The 27,723-nt window shown below is 45.7% G+C and overlaps 1 protein-coding gene across 2 annotated transcripts; it reads left to right on the top strand.

Annotated features, from left to right (window-relative positions):
- myh14 (myosin, heavy chain 14, non-muscle) lies at positions 1–27,721 on the top strand. Of its 2 annotated transcripts, none has more exons than XM_076154826.1 (45): positions 1–171; positions 2,978–3,170; positions 4,254–4,460; positions 5,425–5,581; positions 7,106–7,133; positions 7,820–7,934; positions 8,966–8,977; positions 10,357–10,449; positions 10,541–10,604; positions 10,773–10,871; positions 10,979–11,122; positions 11,230–11,444; positions 11,542–11,694; positions 11,846–12,019; positions 12,299–12,472; positions 12,571–12,685; positions 14,289–14,494; positions 14,645–14,766; positions 14,983–15,052; positions 15,150–15,310; positions 15,874–15,982; positions 16,193–16,324; positions 16,429–16,635; positions 16,721–16,858; positions 16,981–17,104; positions 17,232–17,403; positions 17,495–17,707; positions 17,844–17,988; positions 18,078–18,284; positions 18,400–18,504; positions 18,796–18,948; positions 19,053–19,301; positions 19,652–19,765; positions 20,677–20,775; positions 20,878–21,090; positions 21,174–21,335; positions 21,414–21,542; positions 21,629–21,717; positions 21,805–21,928; positions 22,156–22,364; positions 22,678–22,786; positions 23,238–23,410; positions 23,665–23,688; positions 24,232–24,467; positions 24,512–27,721. In XM_076154826.1, the coding sequence occupies exons 2-44, from the start codon at positions 2,991–2,993 to the stop codon at positions 24,419–24,421; spliced, it is 6,078 nt and encodes a 2,025-aa protein (XP_076010941.1). In that variant the 5' UTR covers positions 1–171; positions 2,978–2,990; the 3' UTR covers positions 24,422–24,467; positions 24,512–27,721. The 2 variants fall into 2 exon arrangements, with proteins under 2 accessions (XP_076010941.1, XP_076010942.1); XM_076154827.1 differs by lacking the exon at positions 24,512–27,721 and adding an exon at positions 23,851–23,905 and having other exon boundaries at positions 2–171; positions 24,232–24,371.
- The last annotated feature ends 2 nt before the right edge of the window (positions 27,722–27,723 follow it).

Here is a 27,723-nt window from a genome sequence, read left to right as displayed (position 1 = left end):
ATTTTATTCCCAGTGAGAAGTGTGTGCGGCTCTGCTGTGAGCGCTGCAATGATAAAAGCCGCATATGCGGTAGGCTACACACCTCTCAGACAGGAAAATACCCTAGAAACAGCCTCACTCCGTTTCTCCGCACACATCAGCGCCTCTTAAAGCCTCAGAGCGGAACCGAAGGTGAGATATTTAATTGCCTTTACTCTAATCCAACTCCTAAATAGCCAGTGAAGTAAGCGAAATGTGTCATATTTCAGTGGGGTTGGCTAACCTCGATAGGTTAGTCTAAATGCGGGTGGCACAACGCCTACATACGACACGGTGCGGGGACAAGAAGCTGATCAGGTTCGATCTTTATGTACGGCCTCCTAGAGACGCTTACATGGAGATGACCTGAAGTCTGGGGAAGGAAAACTGTGTCTGATGGCCGTATTATAAAGGACTTCGCCCCATATTATTACAACGAACAGGCCCGCTGTTAGATTTCTAATAATAGTGATATTAGAAATTTATTCAAATGAACACATCTCTGTTATTTCCAATTTGCATGTATGCGGTTTTCTGAGTCAATTAAAGGCTGTGGCCCATGAGTGATTGTTCAGTGCTTATGTTCAAGGTGTGGTTGCTTTGATCAGGGTCTGTCTGGAGCTAGATGCTTGTAATGTATAGGCTGCATCTGTATGCAGGGGATATATGGGATTCATTTCACAGCTGCAGTACAGCCGCATTGTAATTATAATGGCCAGGGGTCTGATCATGTCACCGCTCAGCTGTGTGCAGATGCCACAATATCATCACCACCAGCTAAAGAAAAGGCATCCCCACCAGCTCCCCCACCCCTGTAAAGCACGCATAGACACCCACACACACGCACAGAGCACGCGACCCCCGCAGTTGATGACCTCAGTTCAAACTCGGGAGATATTGTCTGTGCTGCTGCTGGGCGTCCGGGGTGTTGCTATGGAGTAGAGCCGTCTAATTCAAGGTTTTGGTACATCCAGCTGCTAGTCAGTCAAGGTTGTAATGCACCAACATGTGAGGTCTGTGTGTGTGTGTGTAAAGACCTTCCGCACACACGGGGTCCTCTTGCTTTAGGGGAGCTATTGGCTGCGAGGTGGCTCAGCATCATAGGCTACAGTTGTGGCACCCTGAGGAGCCTTGGTGAGCCAAGTCCTCGTCTGTGCCTGTTGGGGCTGATTTTGGGAATAGGCGAGTCTAGAACCAGTGGTTGATGAATGGATGACAGTGGTGGTTGTTACCTTTACACCTCTTGTCTCCCTTACTCTATATTGAAATTCTCTATTTTGCCATTATAGATCCCATCTGTGACACATTGTCATCATTGTTGTGAGATTTGTTAGCCACATTCTTTGTGAAAAGCTATGCAAAGGTGCTTCATGCCACTGTAGTATCGCATAGTTGTCATTGGGACTGGCTGGGTGGTGGCTAGTCTTTTGTTAGCATGTTCCTCCACACCCACTGTGATATTGTAGTAACAGGTATGGTAAGAGCAGGGTTGGGATTTATGCCCTGTCATGAGGACAGAGAGACTAGCAAGCTGTGAGACAGAGAGGTATACTAGGAATCAGGCCTGATTACATACCTGGCGAGGTATGGAGACACCTCACCATTGAGACATGGCAGGACAGAACAGTGTCTGTCTGTCTGTCTGTGTTGACAGATAGACAATTAGATTAGTGTACTGATCCAGTATGTTTGTATTGGACCATTTAATAAATAAATAGTGTACACTGGTCCTATGTAATATAAAAACATATATACACAAGTGCAGGTCATAGCAGATATATTCAATGATGTGTGTAAAGGTGTTGCTATAATGACATAGAAAGACCAGATGTCATGTGATGTGCTGTACATGGACACCGGAGATAACTAGGATCAAAAGTCTGTGTGATGTCTAAATGTATAGACTTGATCAATCAAGCGTGTGTGTGCAGTACTGTCACTCAGCTTCATATAGGTCAGCTTGATGGCTCTCAGTCCTGCACAGGAGGAAACAGTTGCCGCTAGATAAATGTTCCTGCCAATCTAAGAAAACGGTTTGAGATACTGTGGCTCATAACTAATGTGCTTTAATCTGGAAGAGCTGTCTAATGTGTGTGAAGTTATAATGTAATGATCTTTCTCTCTGGGTCCATGTGAAGAGGCAGAGGAAGGAGAATAACTTGCCCTGCCAATGCTGCTGTCACTGGTGGGCAGCCTGGAACCATCTCACTCTCGCTCCTCCTGGCTTCAGCGCAGGTTTAGAGTCACAATGTTCTACTCCAAGAAACTTCTTCAGAGGGAATCAGATTTGTCTATTTTGAGTTGTCAAAGCAAACACAGAAACCTTCTATTGTAGCACTAAAGTCACTCTTGAGTGGAGAGTGTAGCTCGACCGCTCAGACTAGTAACTACTTGTAGCGACTATCACCTTGTTCCTGGCAGGCTGCTGGTCCCTAAGGCAGTCGAGGTTTTGGCTGCACTGTGTGATCCTTAGAGAAGGAGGAATCACGCGGCTTGCTGCAGTTTCATCTCTCTGCTGAGCGATGCGGTCTTTCCTTCAGTTCCTTTCAGTTCACCAACCCATCCAATCCAACCCACCCTCTTCCTCGCCCTCCCTCCCCCCTTACACGCTGTCACGTCAGTTTACTCGGTCAATTGATGTATCTTCCATCACTCCTCCGTCTCCTCATCTTTCCTCCATCCCTGACTTTTCTTCTTGATTTGCTGTATTGTTTAGTTTGTTAGGCCGTCTCTGGGATCTGCTGTGTGCATCTGAGTGTGTGCACATGTGTGTGTGTGTGTGTGTGTGCCCTGACATAGAATCACATCAGTGTCACTGTCTGGCCGCCCTTTACATCACACACACTGCTCCACTTTTCAGCCTCCCACACGACAGTTGGCCTGTGACGAAAAATGGCTCAGCACAACTTCACATTTCATTGTCCCCCTTTTTTCTTGACCGTTGTTTCTCTTCATCCAGTGCCAGCAGCACCATGACCAGGCCAACGGGGGGCGGTGCCAATGATATCACCCGCTTCCTGACGTCGGGGGCGGGGCCCGGGCCGGGCTCTCCCAACTCCAACCCGGGGGCGGTGGTGTTCTCCGCCGCCAGCCAGGCTGACTGGGCAGCCAAGAGACTGGTGTGGGTGCCATCAGAGAAACATGGCTTTGAGGTGAGCCAGTGGTTGAGGACTTTCTGGCACTTGCCTCAAACAAGCACCATTAGGGCATTACACTGTACTATGTAAAAAGGCTGAACAAGATGCATTTCGTATTTATGCACAATTATTACCACTTACTGTCATGTTTCATCTCCTGTTTCCCATAATCCCATAAAGTATTAATCATTAGCAAATTACTGTATTAGCCCCAGGTGTGTGAAGGTGTGTCAAACAGGTAGGGCAACGCAGGAATGGGTTTGGGTGTATCGAACTGGGAACGTCTTATCAGGAGTCCATTCCTGAAGAAGTTCCTCTACATGTGTTCTTAAACACATGCAGGTCTGATGAGGATCACAGGATTCTTGTCATCATGCTGTTTAGTTCCACTTCCCCTCGCTTGTATCTTTCACACAATACACATTTTTCTTGGTTGGCGCATATTGTCACATATGAATTGGATGTCTTATCTCTGAGGCACGCTCTGTCTGTTGGACTGGTTTAGTATGGAGCTCTATGAATAGAACAATACTCTCCTTCAGCCTCCTAATGTTAAAGAGGCCATTGCAGAGACACTGACTTCATTTTACACTCATGATCTGAGAATGGCACTGTTGGACACACTCAGTTAGACAGTATAAACACACACACACACAAACAAAGATGTACATTATTTCCTCCAGCTTCATACTCTGGGAATCAAGTGAAATCCCTTACTAATACACACCCATACATGTAAACACACATGCATATTTGATGTGCTGTGTGTGTCACGCAGCACAAAGAAAGTGTAGCAGATCAGAGTCTTGTGACCTGGTCAAGGCCAGAGTTCACCACTTCCTGTCCCCCAGGCATGAGAGGAACATGAGCAGTAATCTCTCCCGTTCCTGTCACCATCTATTCTTGTCCCGTGCTGATGTTTATGGCACTTGTGATCTAAAGCTCAGTGAGATTCTGCCAAGAACGCGATGCTTCTTGGTAGCGGACAGAAGCCAAAACAGTGTTTACTTTTCCATAATCGGGCAATGATAATGAGATGAGGTGGACTCAATCTGCCGTTGTGATCAATAACTTATATCCCGAGCTCTTCTCTCGCAGTCGGCCAGCATCCGGGAAGAGCGGGGCGATGAGGTGGAGGTGGAGCTCACAGACAGCCAGCGGAAGGTGACTCTGTCCAGGGAGGAGGTGCAGAGGATGAACCCTCCTCGCTTCAGCAAAGTGGAGGACATGGCCGACCTCACGTGCCTCAACGAAGCCTCGGTGCTGCACAACCTGAGAGAGAGATACTACTCGGGCCTGATCTATGTGAGTGCACAAAGCTTTACGCACACGAGAAGGTGAACACAGTGTAGCATACTCCCAATAAACAATACACACACACATTTCCAGCACGTGCAAGTATTTGCAAGAGGCACTTGGTGCACACACTCGCCACACACTGTGTTAGTGGCGAACACTTTGGCATCTCCTGTGTAACCGATAGGCACGGCCACAGAGGTAAGGAGTCATTTTACAAAGTTGGTCGTGTGTGTGCGGTGGTGAGGGGGGTCTCCAGTTTCTGCTGCAGAAATGCGTGGATGGAGTAGATGAGGCTTCCTGTCGCTAAGAGAGACAGATAAGAATGGAATAGCATTGATGTGTGACAACTGGAACTGACACACCCACACATTTTAGCGAAGCATTGTAGAGCAATTATATTGAATAAAAACCTTTGACATACCGGAATGTTGACGGCTGTATCTGTAATTTGCTAGATAGTTAGAATAGCTTTGTTAGGCGTATTACAAAAGGAGCTGAGATAAAGGAAGAATCCCGCAGCTCCCTGAGTTTATACAAGCATGAAATAGAATCTCTGATTACACACCGGCTGCACTTCTTTCAGAATAAAATGCATCAGATTGACTGAAGTACCGAATGTGCATGAAGTATTGTTTAATCAAGGAGTTGTGTTTACATGCAGCCCGGTAAGCTATCAGGATGACAAATGTAGTAATGTACTGAAGGCAGACAAAGACACACTGTACAACTGGTTTACAGCAATGCCTTCTACTCAACAATGTAATGGAAAGTTATTAAATGGTATCCGCAGCACCATTCAGGATGTATGATCTCGTGCACTACCGCGAGTCAAGTTCAGGCGTGTAAGTGCAAACGAGCAGAAACGGTTTCGATATTTCAAAAGAGGCAGTAATTGGAAGCGATTAAAGAGACCACAAATCAACATTATTGTTGTCAATGGGTTTTATTGTGTGTGTTTCTCATCTTCCAGACATATTCGGGGCTTTTCTGCGTGGTGGTCAACCCGTACAAGAACCTGCCCATCTACACAGAGTCCATTGTGGAGATGTACCGGGGCAAAAAGCGCCACGAGATGCCCCCACATATCTACGCCATATCAGAGGCAGCATACCGCAGCATGCTACAAGGTACTATCCGTGACCCCTGACCCCATCTATGTGATATCAGCTGCTTTACTAGAGGGCGCGGTAACGGCTTTGCTGATACAAAGCTCGTTATCAAAAGTGTTAAAAGTAAAAGAAAGGGCGAGAGGCTGTTTTATAGAATGGACATTGTTTTAGGTGTGGCACCTTTTAAGACGTCAAAGATATCACTTCACATCCCTTGCATTTCGTTGCCGTGATGAACGCCAGTGCACTATGACACAAGTAACGACAATACATACCAGACATTCGTCGTGCCTGACGTGTCTCTGCTGACAAAGAGGGAAATCACAGCAACCATTCGAAGCTGTCAAGGCTTGATTGAGCAACGTTTGTGCCTTTGGCTGTACGGGACAAGAACGATGAGTCCCTGTGTCTCTGTGTCTACATGCTCCCTCCCTCCCTCCCCCTGTCCCTCCCACCTCTCCCTCCCTCTGTGGGTGGCTCGTAGGTGTGTTGCTGCACTGAACCTGCACGACCAGTATGAATTCTTGTGCGTACACGGGAAATCCAAACAGTCAGTCAGTTTGCGTGTTGACTACCGCTGTGTTTGGCGTCTGGCAGCCTGGAGAGACCAGTTGACCTGCTTCTTTTTTAGGTATTATTAAAGCGAAGGAGTGACTAGCGTGTCGAGACTTAGACGACCAGGCAGACGGCTAATGTGAGTCTGTCTGCAGTGCTGGTGGGAGGCTCAGTGTAACGTGAGCTAATCTATGGAACTGACTTTAGACACAAATGCAGCATACAGTGATAACCTCATCACACCCATACAGGACCTTTGCCTGTGTTTCCTCCTTGATTTGTATCTTAGAGCCCATGCTTCAGTCGTGTGCTTGCTGTCAGAAGTTTATGTTTCAGTTTTGTGTTTAAACCCCCTCTTTCACACTTGGTCTCATTCTAATAATATACAGGCTTATAGAGATATAAATGACTTCATTATATATCATTAAGTATTAAAGACTTGTCAAGACCATTTCCATGGTTACTGATTCAACATCATCTCGAGCCCAGATCCAGATGGGACGTGCCTGATTTTTTTTCTTTGACATTGCTGTAGAAGGATTAAAGAAACGTTTTATTAAAAGAAAGAAGAAACAGAGGATAGATTCATACAATACATTGTTGGATCTGCCCCTCATCTCCATTTGCCTCAAAATCCCTGAGCCAAGCCCCACCACCAAGCTCTTCCAAATGGGCTTAGAACTCTTGGCGTATTCCACCTAACAAACAAACAAGCCAGTCGGTGAATGGTTTGAGATTGAGGGAGGAAAGGCAAAGCTACACACACCTGCTACTGCTCTCCTAAATAGAATCAGCAATTAACGCCTGGCAAAGTATCTCACAACAGTTTGTCCATCAGTCCAGCCTTGCCAGTGGACAGTGACACCTTGATAGACGCCTCTCTAGATAAACTTTAATATGTCATTGTGTTTTTCATATCTTTTTGTAATCAAAGGCAATTTCAGGTAATGACGTTCACCATTATGTCTTCCATTCTCTCTTCCACAGACAGAGAAGATCAGGCGATCCTCTGCACGTGAGTAGTTTTTGTGTTTTATTGTGTCATTGTGTGTTCATCACCCTGCCCCTTAGCTGATACCTTCTGTGTCTACACACACACACTTCCATCCATGTAAAACCACTGTGATTGTCCACTCTGCCCTCTCACGGCTCATGTGGGTCAGGCCCATAACAGTATCTGCTGTTGTAAACGTAAACATGCAGAGGTACAGAAGGATCAGATCATCAAACCTGAGCATCCAGGCGTGTAAAGTGATTTTCCCTCCTCCTCTTGTCTGCACACAGTAGCTGCTTGCATTAGACTTTGCTGCCATCCCACTCTGCTGTTCCGTCTTCCTGTCACTGTCAGGGATCCCACTCTAGGTCTCATGTCGGATCCCTTATTTGGGATGAGACGTCTGCTTTTAGATCTTTTAGAGCTGTAATTTTTGCTCCATTCTCCCTTTTTCTTCCCCAAAATCAACAATACAGCTGCAGCGTTTATCCGTCACACCTGCTTTGTGTTTAGACCTGTGGCTGTCAAATGCACTGCATGGGCTCTGTGGTTGATTCGGGTGATGAATGTGTTTTTGGCCAGGTATTCCTGTGCGTCGCTTATATGTTGCGTTCATAATTGAGACCATATGTGTTTATGGGAGTCACATTTGAAAGCAAATGGTATTTATTGTGTGTCTGTGCCCTTGGTGTGTGTGTGTGTTACAGAGGAGAGTCTGGAGCAGGGAAAACGGAGAACACCAAGAAAGTCATCCAGTATTTGGCTCACGTTGCCTCCTCCCATAAGAGCGGAACTCTGGGTAGGAACAAAGAGCCTTCACAGGTACGCCACCGGGAAGCCAGCAGACCGCAAAACCAAACTCAAAGGGAATGAAGGTCACACATTAACATAAAGTATGAATATGAGCGGGCTGATGTTAGGATGGAGAAGTTGGGTACCAGGGGAAGGAATTATGAAAGAAGAATTATTCTGTTGATGATGTTGTGGGAGTATTCATATTAGAAGGTTAGGTTAGGTTAAAAAAAGGTAAAAAAAAATAACAAACCTCACAAAAATGGATTTATTAAGCAACGAAATCCAGAAAGTAATAGTCATGCAATGCAAATCCCATCAGTCTGACTGTTTATTCCTTAATATGGCCTCTTTTCAACTCATATATATCTTATTTAAAGTGCCGATTACTTGTACATTGGTTGTTTACTCTTGTAATAAACACATCTTACTTCTGTATCTTTCTATAGCTATATCTAGTTCTATATTTCTATATCTGTCTGCACTTCCTTTCATTCACTGTTCATTTATTCATACTGATTGATTGATAAGATGATCGTATCTTTCCTTGCGGTGTGTTTTGGTTTGACTCCTCTCACTCCTCTGCCAGCTCTCATCTCTTTATCTCCTCAGATCTTATCTTCTCCGCTCTTCTCTTTGTTTCCCCCCTGATTTTCTTCTCTCTGCACTCGTTTCTCTCTTTCCCGCACGCTCAGATGGATGGCTCTAGGTCCTTAACAAGAGGCTGTTCTATGGTGAACAGGGTGAGTTAACTCTGTCCTCCTGTCCTGTTCTGTTTCCTCCTCTTCTGCCCTATTTCCTGCTGGTTTGACCTCTGTGATGCTGCTGACTAACCCACAGAGAATCCGTAAACCTTTAAACTGTCCCGACTGATGTTGTACTCATAACAGTCCGGTCTCGTACTGTATATTTGCTTTTTACTCGTTTGTGTTTCTCTGTTGTTATTATTCTTGTCTTATTTGTCCTTTTTTGTTTTGTTTATCTCATCCGTGTGTTCACCCATCCATCCACCCATCCTCTTCTCCCTGAAACCTCATTATTTTCACCACACAATTCCTCAGATTGTGCAATATGTGAGTATGAAAGTATTTAGACTTGTATTCTCAACATGGGATTTATTTATTGTATGCAGTGGGAAATATTTACTCCAGCTGGTACGATTCCTCTTAAAGCAGAGAGAGGATGGTGTCTTTCTCTACGTCGCGTATTTCTATTCACACTGCAAGATAATCTCCGGGGTATCAAATCATTTTTGTCTGTTATTGAGTTATTCACACTATAAATCAAATTTTCTTACAACTGGAAAAATCTCTTATTAATTGATTTCATACTGCTTCCTGCAAACACTACACCAGAATCAAAACAAATGAAACCTGGATTTCATTAGTTACACACCAGTCCCAGACACAAATGGCTGATATGATATTCTTTGCAGTGTTCAGTCTTGTATTCCCTCTGAATGCAGCCTGATTTTCTGGGTTGTGGCACATTTCACTCTTGGTTTAATACCCAATGGGCCAAGGGTTATTTTTAGGACATGTAGACACCTTCTTCTTTCCCACTGACTTTCAAATACCACAGGTATTTACACACCTGTAGAACGGTGTGAGCTGTGTTTTTCACCGTATGCATCATCTGGTGTGTGCGAGTGTGTAATGGAGGGAGTGTCTGCGGGAGTGTGTGTGTGGAGACGTTCATGCGTGTAAGTCAACAATTGCAGACACTTGTGGTCACACATTGTTGTGCGTTATATCTCAATAAAATTAATTGTATTTGTGAGTGTGTGTGAGTGTGTGTATGTGCCTTTAATGTTGCCAGGCTGGCATTCCTGAACAGTTTTATAACCACCTCCACTAGCTCGCTCCCTTGATACTCATCACTGCTGCTGCTGATGCTGCAACAACAGCTGCTGCACTGGCAATGCGACATGCTCAATAATGCACTGCAGCTCTCCATCAGTGAATATACAGCTTGTGTATGTTATCGCATCTAAAGCTGCAGCTTCTCTTCACCCCTCCTGCTCTAGAACAGTGGTTCTCAACTGACTAAGAGTGTAGAGAGATTGACTCAACATTATATGACTCAAAACTATATGACATCATTGTTATTGACCTTTAATACATTAAGTGTGAAAGACAAAAGAGGGCCCATGAATTTCTGGGTTGTTGAGGTTGAGAACCATTTGATCCAGAGTCTGTGAATGGTTTTGTTGCTGCTATTTTAGGCTCTAAAATGCACCATTTTGAGTCACTGCTCTTGATGGGTTAGTCACCAATTCTTTCATTTTACATAACTCCTCAGAGAGCAGGTGAAACGGTGGATTTTGGCCCTGTGGAAGTCTCTCTCAGGCCTCCATGTGGCACTTGTTGATGCCTGCACCTCTGGTTGTGTGTGTGTGTGTGTGTGTGTGTGTGTTGTGAAGCTGATTTTGTGTCTCTTGTGTGTGTCACAGGGCGAGCTGGAGAGACAGCTGCTGCAGGCCAACCCCATACTGGAGGCCTTCGGCAACGCAAAGACTGTCAAGAACGACAACTCCTCCAGATTTGTACGAAGAGTTTAGATGGTTTATACAGCACAACTGTGTGTTTACTGCAGAAGGGGACTCAAACATTAAACCAGTTCTCCTCCTTCTTTAGGGTAAATTCATCCGCATTAATTTTGACGTGGCCGGGTACATTGTTGGTGCCAACATCGAGACCTGTATCCTTAAAGATCACTATTAACGAGACCTTATGAACTGTGTATTTGCTCCTAATTAATGGCCAAATGATCAATCAGAGTATCAGGAGTAATATGTGATTTGAGTTTTATGATATATTGCCCTGCTGTGCTGCCTTCGGGTTTCTTGTCCTTGACCCATAAATCCAGACCTCCTAGAAAAGTCCCGGGCCACTCGTCAGGCCAAAGATGAGAGAACGTTCCACATCTTTTACCAGCTGATGTGTGGAGCTTCAGAAGCCACAAGAGGTGAGAGATGGAGATCAGTCAATCACGTGGTCTGAAAATATTACTAAAACAAACTATTTTGGGCCGTTTACTATCGTTTTTCTTAAACACATCTCTCTGTGTGTCAGCTGAACTGCTCCTAGGAAGTGCTGATGAGTATCGCTTTCTGAGTGGCGGCGCCATCCCAGTTCCTGGTCAGAGCGATGCAGACAACTTCACCCAGACCATGGACTCTGTGGCCATTATGGGCTTCAACCCAGAGGAGTCTGTGTGTAAGAGAGGGAATGGACTTGGATAGGAGAGGAAATGGGGGCTGCTAATGATTACAGTTTGCCTGGTTATTGATCACGTTCCCTCTCTCTGTCTCCCCGCCCCTCAGCCATGTTGAAGGTGATCTCCTCTGTGCTCCAGTTTGGGAATATCACGTTCATGAAAGAGAAGAACCACGACCAGGCCTCCATGCCTGATGACACAGCTGCACAGAAGGTCTGCCACCTGCTGGGCATCAACGTGCTGGAGTTCACCCGGGCCATCCTCACCCCCAGGATCAAAGTGGGACGGGAATATGTGCAAAAGGCCCAAACTAAAGAGCAGGTGGGATTTTGTGTGCATGGACAGTTTGCTCATACAGATCAGCTGACAGCTATCCGTGTGGAGTGTATCAGTGTGCTGCGTGTCTCTGTTTGTCTAGGCCGACTTTGCTGTGGAGGCCTTATCCAAGGCGACATACGAGCGTCTGTTCAGATGGTTGGTCCACAGGATCAACAGAGCTCTGGACCGCAGGCAGAGACAGGGAGCCTCTTTCATAGGAATCCTGGACATCGCTGGTTTTGAGATCTTCCAGGTGTGTTAATGTGATATGGAAGCATTTAGATACCCGACACAGATGAGGGGAAGTTTCTCACAATGGGCTAGAACCAAAACAATGAGTGTAATGTGTGTTTGCCTGATGTGTCGCATAGGATTGATGGATTCTTTTCTGTCTTTCCCCTCAGCTGAACTCTTTCGAGCAGCTGTGCATCAACTACACCAACGAGAAGCTGCAGCAGCTCTTCAACCACACCATGTTCATCCTGGAGCAGGAGGAGTACCAGCGGGAGGGCATCGAGTGGAACTTCATCGACTTCGGCCTGGACCTTCAGCCCTGCATTGACCTCATCGAGAGACCGGTACGTCGCCGCAGAAACACAACCAATAGCGGTGTGTTTTTACAGGAAGAGACGATATGATTACTCGTTAGATGATGTCAGTGTAGGTGCCACATTCGTCCTTGTGTTGCCTCGAAACTGTTTATTTGTGTTTTAAGTGTTGTTTGAGTAAGAACCGGTTGCTCTTCTGAAGCTAAGCACATCCGCACACATACAAATAAGACAATATCAACAAACACCTTCATGTGGCCACACCCGACGCTTTGATCCACCGCCGTGTTGTTTAATCCGTCGTGTCAGGCTCACCCCCCCGGCGTTCTGGCCCTGCTCGATGAAGAGTGCTGGTTCCCCCGGGCAACAGACCGCTCGTTCGTGGAGAAGGTGTCTGGCGAGCAAGGCACCCACCCCAAATTCTACAAGCCGAGGCAACCACGCGGGGAAGCCGACTTCTCCATCCTCCACTATGCTGGCAAGGTATTATTCTTCCTCCTCTTCCACAGCTTCTACTTCTTATTTTCAGAAACACCAAAATGTGAAGTGCTGTTACATTTTGGGGCCCTCTTCACTCACAGGTGGACTATAAGGCCCACGACTGGCTGGTGAAGAACATGGATCCTCTGAATGACAACGTGGCGTCTCTTCTCCATCAGTCCTCTGATCATTTTGTCTCAGAGCTCTGGAAGGAGGGTAAGACTTCATCGCAAAGCTCCTCTTCATCAGACTAATGCATTTGCAACTGAAATAACAAAAGGAGACCTCACATTAACAACAATAACGACTCTTCCTGAGACTAAACGTTTAATGTTTGAAATGTTTCTCTCTTTCTTCTTTGTCTCATCTCTCTGTTCTTCCTCCTTCCTGTTCATTCCCTCCTTTTCCCCTCATCCTTCTCCACTAACCCGGCCGGGTGACTTGGGCTCCTTCCTCTTTTCGTCCCGTCTGCGTTCTCTCCTTCGCCTTCCTGCATCAGACATTCAAACTCTTCCTCGCGTGTACTTCTTTGACTCCTATGCCACGCTGCAGGCTAATGGCTCCGACAGTAGGTCTCCCTCCTCCTCTGTGTGTCACGCTTGCATTCCTCCCTCCCACCTCTGCTCACATTACTCTTTTGTTTTCTGTCTGCCCGGTTTGCTGTAGCAGTGCTGTGGTTTTGTGTCATTTTTATTTGTGTGTGTGTGTGTCCCTTTATTGTATTATTGTGTGTTTGCGCTGTAGCTCTGGTACCTTACAGACGCACCTGTAGCTCTGTTGTTCTCTCTTTGATCTCTCAGTGAGGTTTTGCTGTGAATACGACCGCTGTGCTTTTTGTCAATGAACTTCACACACGTTTGATTGATAACATGTCTGGTTCCAAAGTTGTTGACAAAATGTAACTGTGGTTTTTGTTGTTGTAGCGCCACCATCAGGTCGATTGATGCTTCTTCTTTTTAGTTTGCATGCGTAGCGGCTGCACATGTTTGCCAAGTTTGATTAGAGTAGATTAGACTCTTTCATGTGATACAACACTTAGTGATGATTGAGCCGTGCAAATTCATATTTGGCATCAAAATGGTGAGAAATATCCAGAAATAATGATAAAACTTTTGACCGACTTGGACCACACGTTCTCTACATGTAATATTTCTGACAATTTACTCGATTTGGAAAAGAAAATCTGAAAAAAAAAGTGTGTCAGAAACGGATCCAATAAAAAAAAGGTTTAATGACATACGGATCAAAAGTTACTTTGTCCAAAATATAAAAGTGCTTATGACAGCGCTACCATCGACTAATGTCTTCCTCCCTGGATCGTGTCTAACGTCCTTGGCGGAGGTAAGACGATTCTCATGCAAACCAGTAACAAACGAGCAGAAATGTGATCTTGAACGAGCCCTGGAGATGCGCGGCTCTATCAGCGTGCCATGGTTACTGGCAGCTAGAGGCTCAAATCGCAGGGTTTTTGGGATGTTTTGGATGTGGATGTTTGGACAGATGTCTAACAGACTCTTCTGAGCTGAGAACATATTGATATTGGCTTCAAACAACACATCGGTGCATCTCCAGTGAGCTCCAAATCCATTTGTCCCCCATCTGACTTCGCTCTCCGCCCAAAGCCTCAATAGCAGATGAGTTTGGAAATCTGCTTTCCATGTTGGATCTGAAGATACCGTGGAAAATTGCTCTCGTGCATCATTCTGCCGTGGCATGTCCTAGAATAAAACAGTCAAATCTTGCAAACACTCCTTTCTCTCCACAGCTAATTGAAAAGCATTGCCTATACTGAGACATTTGTCCCCTGTGTTGGGTTCAGTGGACAGGATAGTCGGTCTGGACCAGGTGTCGTCTGGAGAGAACAGCGCACCCCTCCCGTTCGGAGGTTCCAGCATGAAGACCAAGAAGGGAATGTTCCGGACGGTGGGGCAACTCTATAAGGAGTCCCTCACTAAGCTGATGGCCACTTTGAGGAACACCAACCCCAACTTCCTCCGCTGCATCATCCCCAACCATGAGAAGAGGGTGAGACAGGGAGGAGGGGACAGGGGACAGAGGAGATGGGAGGACGGACAACTTTGAAGCAAACTGAGATGAATGTCTGTCCTGTTTGAATCTCTTCTAATTCTTTTTTTCTCTGCTTGTCCCTCCATCTGTCCTCTCTCTCTCGCTCAGGCTGGCAAACTGTCGCCCCACCTGGTGTTGGACCAATTGAGGTGTAATGGCGTTCTGGAGGGAATCCGTATTTGCAGACAAGGTTTCCCTAACCGCATCCCATTCCAGGAGTTCAGACAGAGGTATGTGTGTGTGTGTCTGTCACAGAAACGATAGATTGGACAGCAGACCCAAATACCTTGCATAGCCATCTGTTCTCATCTCTCTCTTTCTCTCTCTCTCTCTCTCTCTCAAATGCAAACACACACACACAACTTCAAGCACTCTCTCTGTCACCTGCTAATGTCTCATTTCTGTCTCTCAAACACGTCACTGACTCAAACCCATTTCTCCTCCAGATATGAGATCCTCACTCCTAATGCTATCCCCCGCACTTTCATGGATGGCAAACAGGCATCAGAGCTCATGGTGAGTGGGAATCATCGTTCAGACGCCATAAACATTTACTAGATGTTCATTGAAACGGTGGATGGAGCGACAGCTGTTGATCTGTTTCCCTCTTCAGATCAGAGCCTTGGAACTGGATCATAACCTGTTCAGGGTGGGCCAGAGTAAAGTCTTCTTCCGAGCCGGAGTCCTGGCTCACCTGGAGGAGGAGAGGGATCTGAAGATCACAGACACCATCATACGCTTCCAGAGTGCATCCAGAGGCTATCTGGCACGCAAGTACGATTATTTAACAAGAGACACTAAAGGTTTATTCAGGTTAGAAGGTTTATGACGCTACTTTACATGTGGTAGACGTGTAGCTCTGAAGGACGCCAGAGGGATTGGGGACGCAAAAGACATAAATGCTGGTAGAGTTTCTGTTTAGAAGACAGTTTTGTGTTTCACTCATGAAGGAGCATTAATATTTTAGTCCATGAGACTCGTGAGCTGCGACGCATGGACAGCTTTCTGGCTCAGCTGAGGGACGCCTGCCTGGAATTAGCATCAATAATACAGTCACATTTTTATAATGAAGGCCACAAAGATAGATAATTACAACATATTTGTCCTTCGTCTACTCATTAATCTGTGAACTGTAAAATGAATGAATACTGTATTTCTGAAGGAAAAAAAACTACCCTTGTGGCCACAGAGGGCATTACAGGGGAAACCATTCTTTACACATTCAACACCGTGCGTGTGGCTCACTCCACAATTGTGTCATAATCCCCTTACAGACCGAAGTGAGAGTTTGTTTTGCATGTAAACGTTGTGCATTTGTTTTGCTTGTTGCTGCTCAGAGCCTTCCTGAAGAAGCAGCAGCAGCTGAGCGCTCTCAGGGTGATGCAGAGGAACTGTGCTGCCTACCTCAAACTCAGGAACTGGCAGTGGTGGCGACTGTTTACCAAGGTACAGTACACACAGGGAGATCATAATGTAAACATGAAATATGCAACACGCACGTCTCTAACTATCAGCACTGATGGGATGAGATGGAAGGATTTGGAACTTTTTAAGATAGAAGTTAATGAAACAGAAGCGGACAGTGTTGCTAAGCAGGAGAAGTCAGGAAGTAATGTCCTCCACACTGACCTCTGACCTTTGCGGTGTGCTTACCAGGTGAAGCCGCTGCTGCAGGTGACCCGGCAGGATGAAGAGATCCAAGCCAGGGAGTCGGAGCTCCAGAAGGCCAAAGACAAACTCACTCGAGCGGAGCAGGACTACACTGACCTGGACAAGAAACACTGTCAGGTAAACACACCTGCCTTTGTGTACAAATACGAAATTGCTATGACCCAGTTACACACTTATCACTCCTCCTCTTCCTCTTCCTCTTCCTCTCTGTCACATTTTAGCTGGTGGAGGAGAAGGCGGTGCTGGCTGACCAGCTGCAGGCAGAGGCCGAGCTGTTTGCGGAGGCGGAGGAGATAAGGGCCAGGCTGGCCAGCAGGAAACAGGAGCTGGAGGATGTGCTGGGTGAGCTGGAGAGTCGACTTGAGGAAGAGGAGGAGCGGGGTGTGCAGCTGACCAATGAGAAGAAGAGGATGCAGCAGAACGTACAGGTGAGGGGACTCAGTGGTCCTACTAAAAACGTTTAACAATAACCTTGTTCATCTCTGTTTAACTGCTGCTTTCAATCTATACCAGGACCTTGAGGAGCAGTTAGAGGAGGAGGAAAGTGCCCGACAGCGCCTCCTGCTGGAGAAGGTCACGCTCGAGACCAAAGTGAAGAGTCTGGAGACGGACCTGCTGAGTGCAGTGGAGCAGAGAGAACGATTTGGCAAGGTAGACACATCTGTTTAAATTATCTCTTACAGAAACATAATTATATATTCTATGTATTTATGTACATTTACAAAGTGATAGATGTGTCAATGTTGCGCTTTATTTCCATTTTCTCTGAGCAGGAGAAGAAGCTGTTGGAGGAGCGTCTCAGTGAGGTGACGGACCAGCTGACTGAGGAAGAGGAGAAAACCAAAAGCCTGAACAAACTGAAGAACAAACAAGAAGCTGTCATTGCAGACCTGGAGGGTAAAGTGTTACATCATCTCTGCCTGCCTGGGAACATCTCACAGTGACAGGGGGGAGGAGCAACAGAGTTAATAACTAATGACTGATTGTTATTCCAGTTTAAAGTTTACTCTTATTCTGTATTCAGAGCGCCTGAAGCGTGAGGAGCAGGGCCGTTTGGAGCAGGAGAAGTGGAGGAGGAGGATGGAGAATGAGTCTCAGGAGGCCCAGGAGCAGCTGTCCGACCTGGGCATGCTGTCCGCTGAGCTGAGGGGCAGTCTGGCTCAGAAGGAGAAGGAGATCACCACCCTGCAGGGCCGGTGAGACAGAGGAGGGACATACAAGACATACAATGAGCCAGTGTGTACATCTGCATAGAACAAGATAACATCAGGGTGTGGTTTGTGTCAGGTTGGAGGAGGAGGGAGCTCGCCGTGCGGAGGCTCAGAGGGCGCTGAGAGAAGCCATGTCCCAGGTGTCTGAGCTGAAGGAGGAAGTGGACAACGAGCGAGGAATGAGGGAAAGGGCGGAGAAACAGAGACGAGACCTGGGAGAGGAGCTGGAGGCTTTGAGGACGGAGCTGGAGGACACCCTGGACACCACGGCCGCCCAGCAGGAGTTAAGGTGAAGGAGGAGGAACTTTTGACTTAAAAAACTGACAAAGGAAAGGTTTTGGATCATGTGAAGGAGAGAGTAACACATATTTATAGTGCAATTTCATTATATTTGTACTGAGAGAAGTCTTGTCCTTGGTGCCCAGGTCTCGTCGGGAGGCGGAGCTAAGCGAGCTCCAGAGGTGTGTGGAGGAGGAGACTCGCCGCCACGAGGTCCAGCTGTCCGAGCTCAGAGTGAAACACAGCTCTGCCATAGACAATCTTCAAGAGCAGCTGGACAACAGCAAGAGAGTAAGGGGAACACACACACACACATACAGTAGGTATGTACTGTATGTCCATGCAGGCACCCTCACCTATCCGTCCGTGTTCCCTCCCAGGCGCGTCAGTCTTTGGAGAAGGCCAAGGGGGCGCTGGAGGAGGAGAGGCTGAATTTGACCTCGGAGCTGAAGAGCCTCCAAGGGAGCCGCACGGAGAGCGAGAGGGGCCGCAAGAGGGCCGAGGGCCAGCTACAGGAAGTCACAGCACGCATGACCCAGGCCGACAGAGAGAGAGAGGAGAAGGAGGAGCGAGTGCACAAGCTACAGGTATGAGACAATATTCAATATGTCACTTTGTAGGTTTGGGTGGTGGAGATTTTCTGTTTTTAACCCCTCTCTCTCTCTCTCTTTCACTCTGTTTGTCTCCCTTCATCTCCTTTAGTGTGAGATCGAGTCTATGTCCGGTAATCTGACATCTTTTGATAACAAAACCCTCCGTCTGTCTAAAGAGGTTAGCAGCCTGGAGAGCCAACTGCGGGATTCACAGGTGACTTTAATGAACACACATACACACACACACACACACACACACACACACACACACACACACACACACAGGCTTGGTCTGTCTCAGTTATTAGGTTATACATGCAGAAAGAAGAAGATTACAAACATTTTCCATTAAACATTCATGAACCACATCACATTTTAAAAAGATTCTTGCACTGTGAGTTTTATTTTTCGTAATGAGTCAAACATGAAGGTAGATATGGATCAACGGTCACTCAAATCTGTGTCGCCAGCCTTTGTTTGACGCTCTCCTCTGTCCGTCTGCCAGGAAACGCTGCAGGAGGAGACGCGTCAGAAGCTGGCACTGAGCTCCAGGGTGCGAGCGCTGGAGGAGGAGAGGAACGGCCTGATGGAAAGAGTGGAGGATGAGGAGGAGAGAGCCAAAGAGCTGAACCGACAGATACAGACTCTCACTCAGCAGGTACGCTACAACTCCCCCCTGTTAAGCACACGTTCACCATGGAAACGAACAATTCTGCGACATTAACTTACCCTCCTCTTCTTCCTCCCCCTCCCTCTCTGCAGCTGGCTGAAATACGTAAACAGTCGGAGGAGGTGAACACGGCGGTGGAATCAGGGGAGGAGACGCGGAGGAAACTCCAGAGGGAGCTGGATAGCGCCACCCAGAGGGAGCGGCAGAAGGAGGAGGAGAAAGAGAGGGTGGAGAGGCAGAGGGAGAGGCTGAGGGAGGAGATAGAGGACATGACACTGGCGCTGCAGAGGGAGAGACAGAACTGCACAGCCCTGGAGAAGAGACAGAAGAAGTTTGACCAGGTCAGACACTGGAGAGTGACACGTTGAAAGCTATCATTTGAAAGAAGAATATGATAATTAGCCGTTTCCAGCCTGTAATTAGAGTTCAGATCCGTGGCAACTGGGTAATTACAACTGGGAGACAATGTTGCAAAAATTCAGATTTATGACTCGGCGCTAAAATATTTGAAAGAGCGAATTCCACTCCTGATAAATGTTGTGATATCGTGACTTTTTCACCACATTTTGGTCATATTATGTCTCAGTTTACAATTTCCTTACGGTCTGATGAGCACTTAAACGCAGCACAAGTCTGGAAATGTCCCTCTTGACTCCCTGACCCCTGACCTTTCTCCACTTTGCCGTCTCAGTGCCTGGCAGAGGAGAAGGCTGTGAGCGCTCGGCTGGCAGAGGAGAAGGACAGAGCGGAAGCAGACAGCCGAGAGAAGGAGACACGATTCCTGGCACTGTCCCGAGCCCTGCAGGTGAACTAAAGAGCTGACATTTCTCACTCATGCTTCACTGTGATACCTGTCTACCATATTGGGAATGCAAGTTCAACCCTCCCCTCATATTGCCATCTTCGGCACCCCATCTGACTCACTCCAATTTAACACCTCACATATGGTCATGTTCACCTCTCTGCTTGCTAGACGCCGCCTGCTCCTGCATTGGAAATCCCTCACCCCTCCCTCTATTTCGCAATGGCTGAAGGATACAATGTACTTTCTTAAACTCAAGAAAATAAAGTACACTATGAGGGGCCACACTGATGAGTTCTATCAGAGATGGCAACCATTTCTCTCTTCTCACCCAACAGTTCCTTTTTATTTTTTCATTTTATTTTACATCCCAGGCGGGCCATGATGGGGTTGTATGGATGCGGGGGTTGTGTAACTGCGGGGTTGGGTCGGGTCTCTGGGTGGGATTTCCTCTTCTTGTTTCTCTCTTCTCTCTGTCTCTTCACCACAGCCTATGATGCGATTTGTACTAGCCTACATTGCTGTTTGACATCATCCTGTAAAAACTATATTTACCCTATGAGATCCTCGCATCAACATCACTGATGCCATCCTGAACTCTGCGCTCACACTACTGTGCCATGTTCTCACAACCTCCAGCGGGCCGTGGCTTCCGGCTATTTCAATTTCAATCTACTTGTACCTCATTTTGCCTATTCTACCTCAGGGTCTACGTATAAAGACAACAATAGTAATAATAATACAACCTTCCTTCTTTCTCTCTATCTCCTTTTCGCCCTCTTTCTGTTTAAAAAATTACCTCCAAAATATCCTATAACTGTATGCACAATGTCATGAAAAATGTTTGCTTCAATAAAGACAAATAGCAGACTGTGATTGCTGTGCTTAATTGGTTTCTGTGTATCTCTATGTAGGAGGCCCAGGACCAGAGGGAGGAGCTAGAGAGGTCCAACAAGCAGCTCCGTGTGGAAATGGAGCAGTTAGTCAACCAGCAGGATGATGTTGGCAAGAATGTAAGAGTCTTTGTTTATTCTTGGGACCTCGCTGGACTCCTTTTGTTATTGGACTCCTTTGGGCTCAGGCTGTAGTCACCATCTTATCCCGGCTTTTGTTAGGTCCATGAGCTGGAGCGCTCTCGGAGGGCTCTGGACACGGAGGCCCAGAACCTGCGAGTTCAGACGCAGGAACTGGAGGAAGAGCTGACGGAGGCGGAGAACTCGAGGCTGAGGCTGGAGGTCACGCTGCAGGCTCTAAAGGCTCAGTTTGAGAGGGAGATCAGCACCAACGAGGAGAAGGGCGAGGAGAAGAGGAGGGCCCTCAGCAAACAGGTACAGTGAGGACGGAGAGTGAACACACACGTTTCAGCCATCTCCACAAAGTGCTCTAAACACTGTTCCTCGCTCCGCCACAGGTGAGGGAGTTGGAGATCCAGTTGGAGGAGGAGAGGAGTCAGCGTTCCCAGGCCGTATCGTCCAAGAAGCAGCTGGATGCGGAGCTGCAGGAGGCGGAGGCCCAGGTGGAGTCAGCCAGCCGAGGCAAAGAGGAGAGCGTGAAGCAGCTACGGAGGCTGCAGGTAAAACTCACACAATCACAGCTATTTCCTCCGCTCGTCCACGCGCTGCCCTCTCAAATGACTTTTTATTCGTCACAGGCACAAATGAAGGAAATGCTTCGTGAGCTGGATGAGACCAGAGTGGCTCGGGACGACGTGATCACCCAGTCCAAAGACAACGAGAAGCGACTGCAAACCCTGGAAGCGGAAGTCCTGCAGCTATCCGAGGTGTGTGTGTGTGCGTTTGTTTGTGTGTGTACGTGTGAAAACTGCACCTCAGCGTTAATCTGAACATGATTGTTTGGTGTGTGTAGGAGCTTTCTGTGTCCGAGAGGCAGAAGAGGCAGGCTCAGCAGGAGAGAGACGAGCTGGCGGACGAGATGGTCAACAGCAGTTCTGGAAAGTTAGTATCGCTTTTGATCACAAGTGTCATTATACCGTGTTAATTAAGTGTGTCACCGCTGACAAATGTGTGTGTGTGTGTGTCCAGGACTGTACTGAGCGAAGAGAAGCGAAGGTTAGAGGCACGAGTCACTCAGCTGGAGGAGGAGCTGGAGGAGGAGCAGACCAACGCTGAGCTCGTGACAGAGAGACAAAGGAAGACAGCTCTGCAGGTACACACACACACATGTGGATATAAATACATTTAATTAACATTAAATGTAAAAAAAACATATGAACATATCAATGCTACCTTATTTTAAATAGTGAAGTAGTTGTACATTTCCCAACAATTCTGCCTCGTGTTGGGTCGCCTCGATCTCAACTGGAAATGTTGCCTGCCTCTGGTGAGCCTGTGGGCCTGAAGGGGTTAATCTCTGCTGCTCTGCGTGTCGTCCAGGTGGAGACTATGACCGTACAGCTGCAGGGAGAGCGGACTCTGACCCAGAAGGCGGAGGCTTCCCGGGAGCACCTGGAGAGGCAGAACAAGGAGCTGAAGACTCGCCTGGGGGAGATGGAGGGAGCCGTGAGGGGCAAACACAAGCTCAGTGTCGCCGCCCTGGAGGCCAAGATAGAATCCATGGACGAGCAGCTGGAGCAGGAGAGACAGTGAGAGGACACAAGCACCCACAGTAGTGCTCACACTGATAAAGTGTCGATATGAGCATGAATATTCCTGATCACTATTTATTAACTTGTGAAATTGTAACAATATTATTGATTTTTTTTTTGTGATTAAGAGCTTTAACGCTATAAAGTGAGTAATGTCCTGCCCTGAAAACTAGCAAACCCTCCCTAAAATCATATTTATACATAACATTTACAGCAAGTCATATCATATTTGATCTTTTTTTATTTTGTATTTAGATTTGATCCTGACCCACATACTGTAGTAGCAGATTACAACCTTTTCTTTTCACAGGGAACGAGCCATTGCCAACAAATTGGTGAGGAAGACGGAGAAGAAACTGAAGGAGGTGATGATGCAGGCCGAGGACGAGAGGAGACATGCAGACCAGTACAGAGAGCAGGTACGGAAATGGATCACATGTGTGCAAACAACATTCAGTCCAGGTGAACCTCAGATATCAGCACAGGACTGAGACTTTAATAATCAGGTCACACGGACACACACACACACACACAGAGTGTTAAAATCATACTAAAATAAATGATTTATTCGGCTCAGTCTGATCTAATCCTAATCCCCCTCTATCATTCGCCTGGTCATCCGGAGGTCATATTCTACCCCCAAAATAAATCCCTCAGCCAAAGCAAAGACACTGACCCCGTCCCAAAACATCATCAGCTGATTTAATCTCCCTCCTGATCCCCAGCAGTCCTTCTGTTCACTGATTAATCTCCCGCTTTTTCTGTGTCTGTCTCTCCCCTTTCCTCTCTTCCCATGTCTCGCCCCGACCTTGCACTCCTCTGTCCCTTTTTCCCTCTTTCCTGCCATCCAAACCCCCTCCCCACCCTCAGCTGGATAAGTCTATGGTGCGGCTGAAGCAGTTGAAGAGGCAGCTGGAGGAGGTGGAGGAGGAGAACTCTCGCTCCAACGCCCAGAGGAGGAAGCTGCAGAGAGAGCTGGAGGAGATGACAGACAGCAGCCAGAGTATGATGAGGGAGATCAGCGCCCTGCGCAGCCAGCTCAGGTAAACCACTGTGTGTGCGTGTGTTTACTGTGTGTGGGTATGTTTACTTTGTGTGTGTTTACTGTGCTTACATCAGTCACTGTGTGAGTGTTCCCCCTTCAGTGAAAGAGGTGAATGAATCATCATCATCTCATGTTGCTTTAATTTGACTCCATTAACTTATGATTTGTTTTGCTTTGCTCTTTTGTTGCATCTTTTTGTGTCCATCTAACACTGACTCACTGTCCATCTGTCTGCGTCACACCACCACTCAGCATCCCTGAATGGAGACCAGATAAGTAGGTCCACGCGCAGACGCACAAAATACAAACACGTGTACAAAACTAAAGTTCATAATTTTTGATTTTCACTAAAAATGACAAAATGATGGTTGAACCAGATTTCCTGCTGGATTTTCTGTCCTCACACACAAATGTTTGAGCATTTCCTGTTTACTCTAGTTCACAGTAAACGAGGTCATCTAGTGGTGACTGTGTGTGCCTCCACTGTTTGAAAGTGAGTACAAAAATGGAGAGGAAAAAAAGCTGGTCAAAATGAAAAAAAAGTAATAAATAAATTGTTGATGTTGACAAGATTATAATAATATTTATGATGATAAAAATTCAAAAACCACAAAGAATGATTCCCATACAGCAGAGTACATGTGTTTGCACTTTGTGCTCTGATTATTGTTTGCTTTGTTTTTGTATCATTCATTTGTATTTTCATAACATGACATTTGTACACTTATGTGTTTAACATTTAAATCAAATGGCTGATGTTTCCTGTTAAATGCCATGGTTTGCTGTTGGGTTCATATTTCTCTCTCTCTCTCTCTTCAGACGTACTCCGCTGCCCTTGGCACTGCGCGGGCGAAGAGCATTGGTTGATGACCTCTCATTAGAGAACTCAGACTCTGAGGAGCCTCCTGGCTCGCCGACGCCCTCCTCTGGACTCCCAGGGACCCCGACTCCTTCCTCAGAACACAGCCCGGACCCTCCACCGTCCGTTAGTGTCAACAACACTGAGTGATGCACACATAGACGCGGAAACACACACACACACACACACACACACACACACACACACACACACACACACACACACACACACACACACACGTGCACATCGGCCTTTCACTGCTTCGGCTTCTCAGGGGTGAAAGAGTGACACACACACACACACACATGCACACACATACATACATACACACTGCACATAAGAGAACATTCACACAGTCAAGTGCTGGAAAAGGAGGAGAACACAAACAGGCTATGATCTGAACACGAATACAACTTCACATAACATTATACTATTTATGATTGTGCCTCATTTTTTAGAGCAAGGCAGAAAACATGAGATTCTACAAGGAGGCAACGAGAATTGAATTTTATTCTGTGACATGACAAAGACTGGAAATCTCTGCATTGCAACAGCGTGATGCATTTGCGAGAAACTAAACGACATCTCCCAGACTCCAAAGGGGAAAGCTAATGATCTTTCACGCGATCTTTGTTGATTACGTCAGGCTGAACGATGCTGAGAGGGCAGAAGACAATATGGCAGTGACGTATTTAGGAAATCTTTAATATTAAGCCATGTTGAACTCTTTGCTGAGGATAGATAGAGCAAATACAATCTAACTAATTTCACAAAGGGCTGCTGGGAAAGAATGCGAGGGTAAAATAACTGAAAGGTCTGGAAGGTGCCAAGACAATCTTCATACACTCTGCATAACGTTACCGACTAGGACAGAGGAAGTCACGTGCACAAATGGAGCAGTGAACTCGAATGGATATGTGACAAACATCTTCAGATATGACAGAAAACATTTTAAAAAGTAAAAAAAAAAAAAAAAAGAAACTGAAAGAAGGAACTTGTGAGATTATACATGTGGGGCACCAATTTAAAGGTTACATATTACACATATTTCCATTTCTTATTTTCATTTTAGGGGCTGTTTTGAAACCTCAAAAATGCTCTACACACTGAGTGAAAACAGGCTTTTTTTTTAGTTCCCCCCTCTAAACATGCCTCCTCTGTTCTGATCCCCCGACCAGGGACCACTGGACGCATCTCTATAGGGGTGAACCCTGTTTTGTCCATTTTGACAACACAAATTCCTCCTCCTGCTCTATTCCAGCTTTTACATGAGGGGGAAACGACAACAATAAGCTCACAGTGTCCCCAGGCAGGACTTATTCTAACCTTATATCTGAATTTCCATAAGATATTAATATCATTTTCAGATCATTTCTCATAAATGTAGAGACACAAACATTTGCCTGTGAATCGCTTTCACGTCTCTACATGCAGTCCATGGTGGTGCGCTGCTGCACTACGCTGTGTTCAATGATATAATCTGTTTTTATTGATTAGAAGCAGTATGTTAGGTATCGCATTAGGTAGGATTAGATAGTTTCTTTAAAGTCTTAACACATTGCTACTGTTGGAAGTTGAATTTGTATCATTTGTATCAATCTGAAAATGAACTTAATTTATAGACGGCTGGTTGTGTTCTGTATGAGTCCATCATCTGGGAAAGCAGTTTCAAATGATTGTTTCTGACGTTTACTTTGGGTTATTTTTCACAGGACTGATTTGTTTCAGTCGGCAATTGCAGAGAAATGCTGGATAAACACATTTTGGATTCTTCACAAACAAATGATTGAAGCTTTCCGGCAGAAAAATGACTTAAACGTTAGAAACAACATTTGGAAAACTGCATTGCCTTCTATTCTCCAAAAGAAATTGTGGCAATTGGTCTTTAACTCTTTGCTCATTTTAGACCAACGACCAAACGCATCATATCTTGTTTTGGCAAGCATCCTGTACATTTAGATTTTTGAATTTTACTTATTAATTGTGTAAATTATTGATCAAACAAAAGCTTTTGTGTTTAACCAAATGGTGGGCGTATGGATGAGAAAAAGGGACTTAAAATTTGTAGTAAAGTAGAGTAGAGTAGATTAGATGACATGAATAAAGTCTCTTTCATTTTGAGATGAGCAGAAAAAACTCTTGTCTGTGCTCCAATCTCAGATTAGATTGTAGAATAATTGAGCACGGAACGCTGAGCATTTTCAAATGAAAATAATATTACATTAATGTGACAATGGGAGCACCTGGGAATGATATTTTTTTTTAAATGGAAAGGAAACAAAAGAGGTTTTCATCTCCAAACTATCAAAAATTGCATGTGTGCTGTGAACCAATCACAGGTAGAGGTGCTGTGTTTGAAACCTGGCGTTACAGTTTTCCTTTAAGTGAAACATCTCCATTTACCAAACTTTGATCTGATCTGTTTGTTTTTCATTTTTGCTTTAAATATGTATAAGACATTTATGTAAGAGCAACATGACATGCTGCTTCAACCAGAAAAGGTTTCATTGTTACTTTAATCCTCAATGGAAACTAAAGAAAGGTAAAGATTGTGCAACTGAGATTACAAATGGTGTTTTATCAAAGGATGATGAATCCTGTTGGAGTTTACTGCTGATGGTGTTTGGTAATCAGGGTTGACATTATTGCTCCCTCTTCAGTCATCCTAATGTTAAAGCATATGGGCTGGATTGTAGGAAACAAGTGTGTGTGTTTTACTGTTATTTTACTGCAATGGAGCAGGAATGCAATGGTATCATCTGCACTGACGGAACGTAAACAAGGAAGCGTGTGTTTGTGTGTTATAACATGCCTGACGTCCCATTTGTATCCATATCTCTTTTTTGCTAAGCCAGGTTCACATCCATGATTCACCATTAACGAGATCAAACTGATCAACAAAGATTTTGACTACTGACGACATGTATTTAATGCCCTGTGAGAGGGTTTTATTTTTTATTTTCTGTATGTACTTTTCTTTTATGTTAGCAATATGCAAATGTTTTTATTTGAAGTGGTGTTTTTTTTTTTTGTATGATACTGTGTAAATTGCTGCACTTTACACACTACCAATGGGGCAACATACAGTACAGTGTGTCTGCTTTGTCAGGTTATAATTAACAGGCCAACTGAACTACTTTACAGTCACTCTTAACTATCCACTTAAATGTTAGGATCTTTTAATGCCTTGATGGACAAAAGTTTGCAGACTCATCTGGATTGAGCTGCTGGAACGAGAACAGTTCAGTTTCTGTTCGCTCGTAGCACGAAACACAGCCGGCGCTTCTCAAATCTTCTCTGATTTTTCTCTGTGTGTTTGTTTATGGCTACTGTGGAACTTGAACAGTTTTTGGAAATGTGTTTTATTGTTTAGCCTTTTATGTTTGTGATGCTGTAATTATAAAACATCTGACATCTGGGGTTAACTTTAATATATGTCGTTGGTTTTGACG

This window comes from Genypterus blacodes, unplaced genomic scaffold (genome assembly GCF_046128005.1).
Source record: "Genypterus blacodes isolate CSIRO-AG114 ecotype Tasmania unplaced genomic scaffold, CSIRO-AGI_Gbla_v1 ptg000063l_1, whole genome shotgun sequence".
NCBI classification, from domain to species: Eukaryota; Metazoa; Chordata; class Actinopteri; order Ophidiiformes; family Ophidiidae; genus Genypterus; species Genypterus blacodes.
The sequence above is the reverse complement of the archived record's forward strand: the minus strand, read 5'-3'. Positions and strand labels throughout refer to the sequence as shown.

Coding starts and splice junctions, on each gene's coding strand:
- myh14 (XM_076154826.1), top strand. CDS start 2,991: ATGACCAGGCCAACGGGGGGCGGTGCCAATGATATCACCCGCTTCCTG. Junction 12,686..14,288: donor CTCAGAGCTCTGGAAGGAGG/GTAAGACTTCAT, acceptor TGTTGGGTTCAG/TGGACAGGATAGTCGGTCTG. Junction 21,929..22,155: donor AAAGGAAGACAGCTCTGCAG/GTACACACACAC, acceptor CGTGTCGTCCAG/GTGGAGACTATGACCGTACA.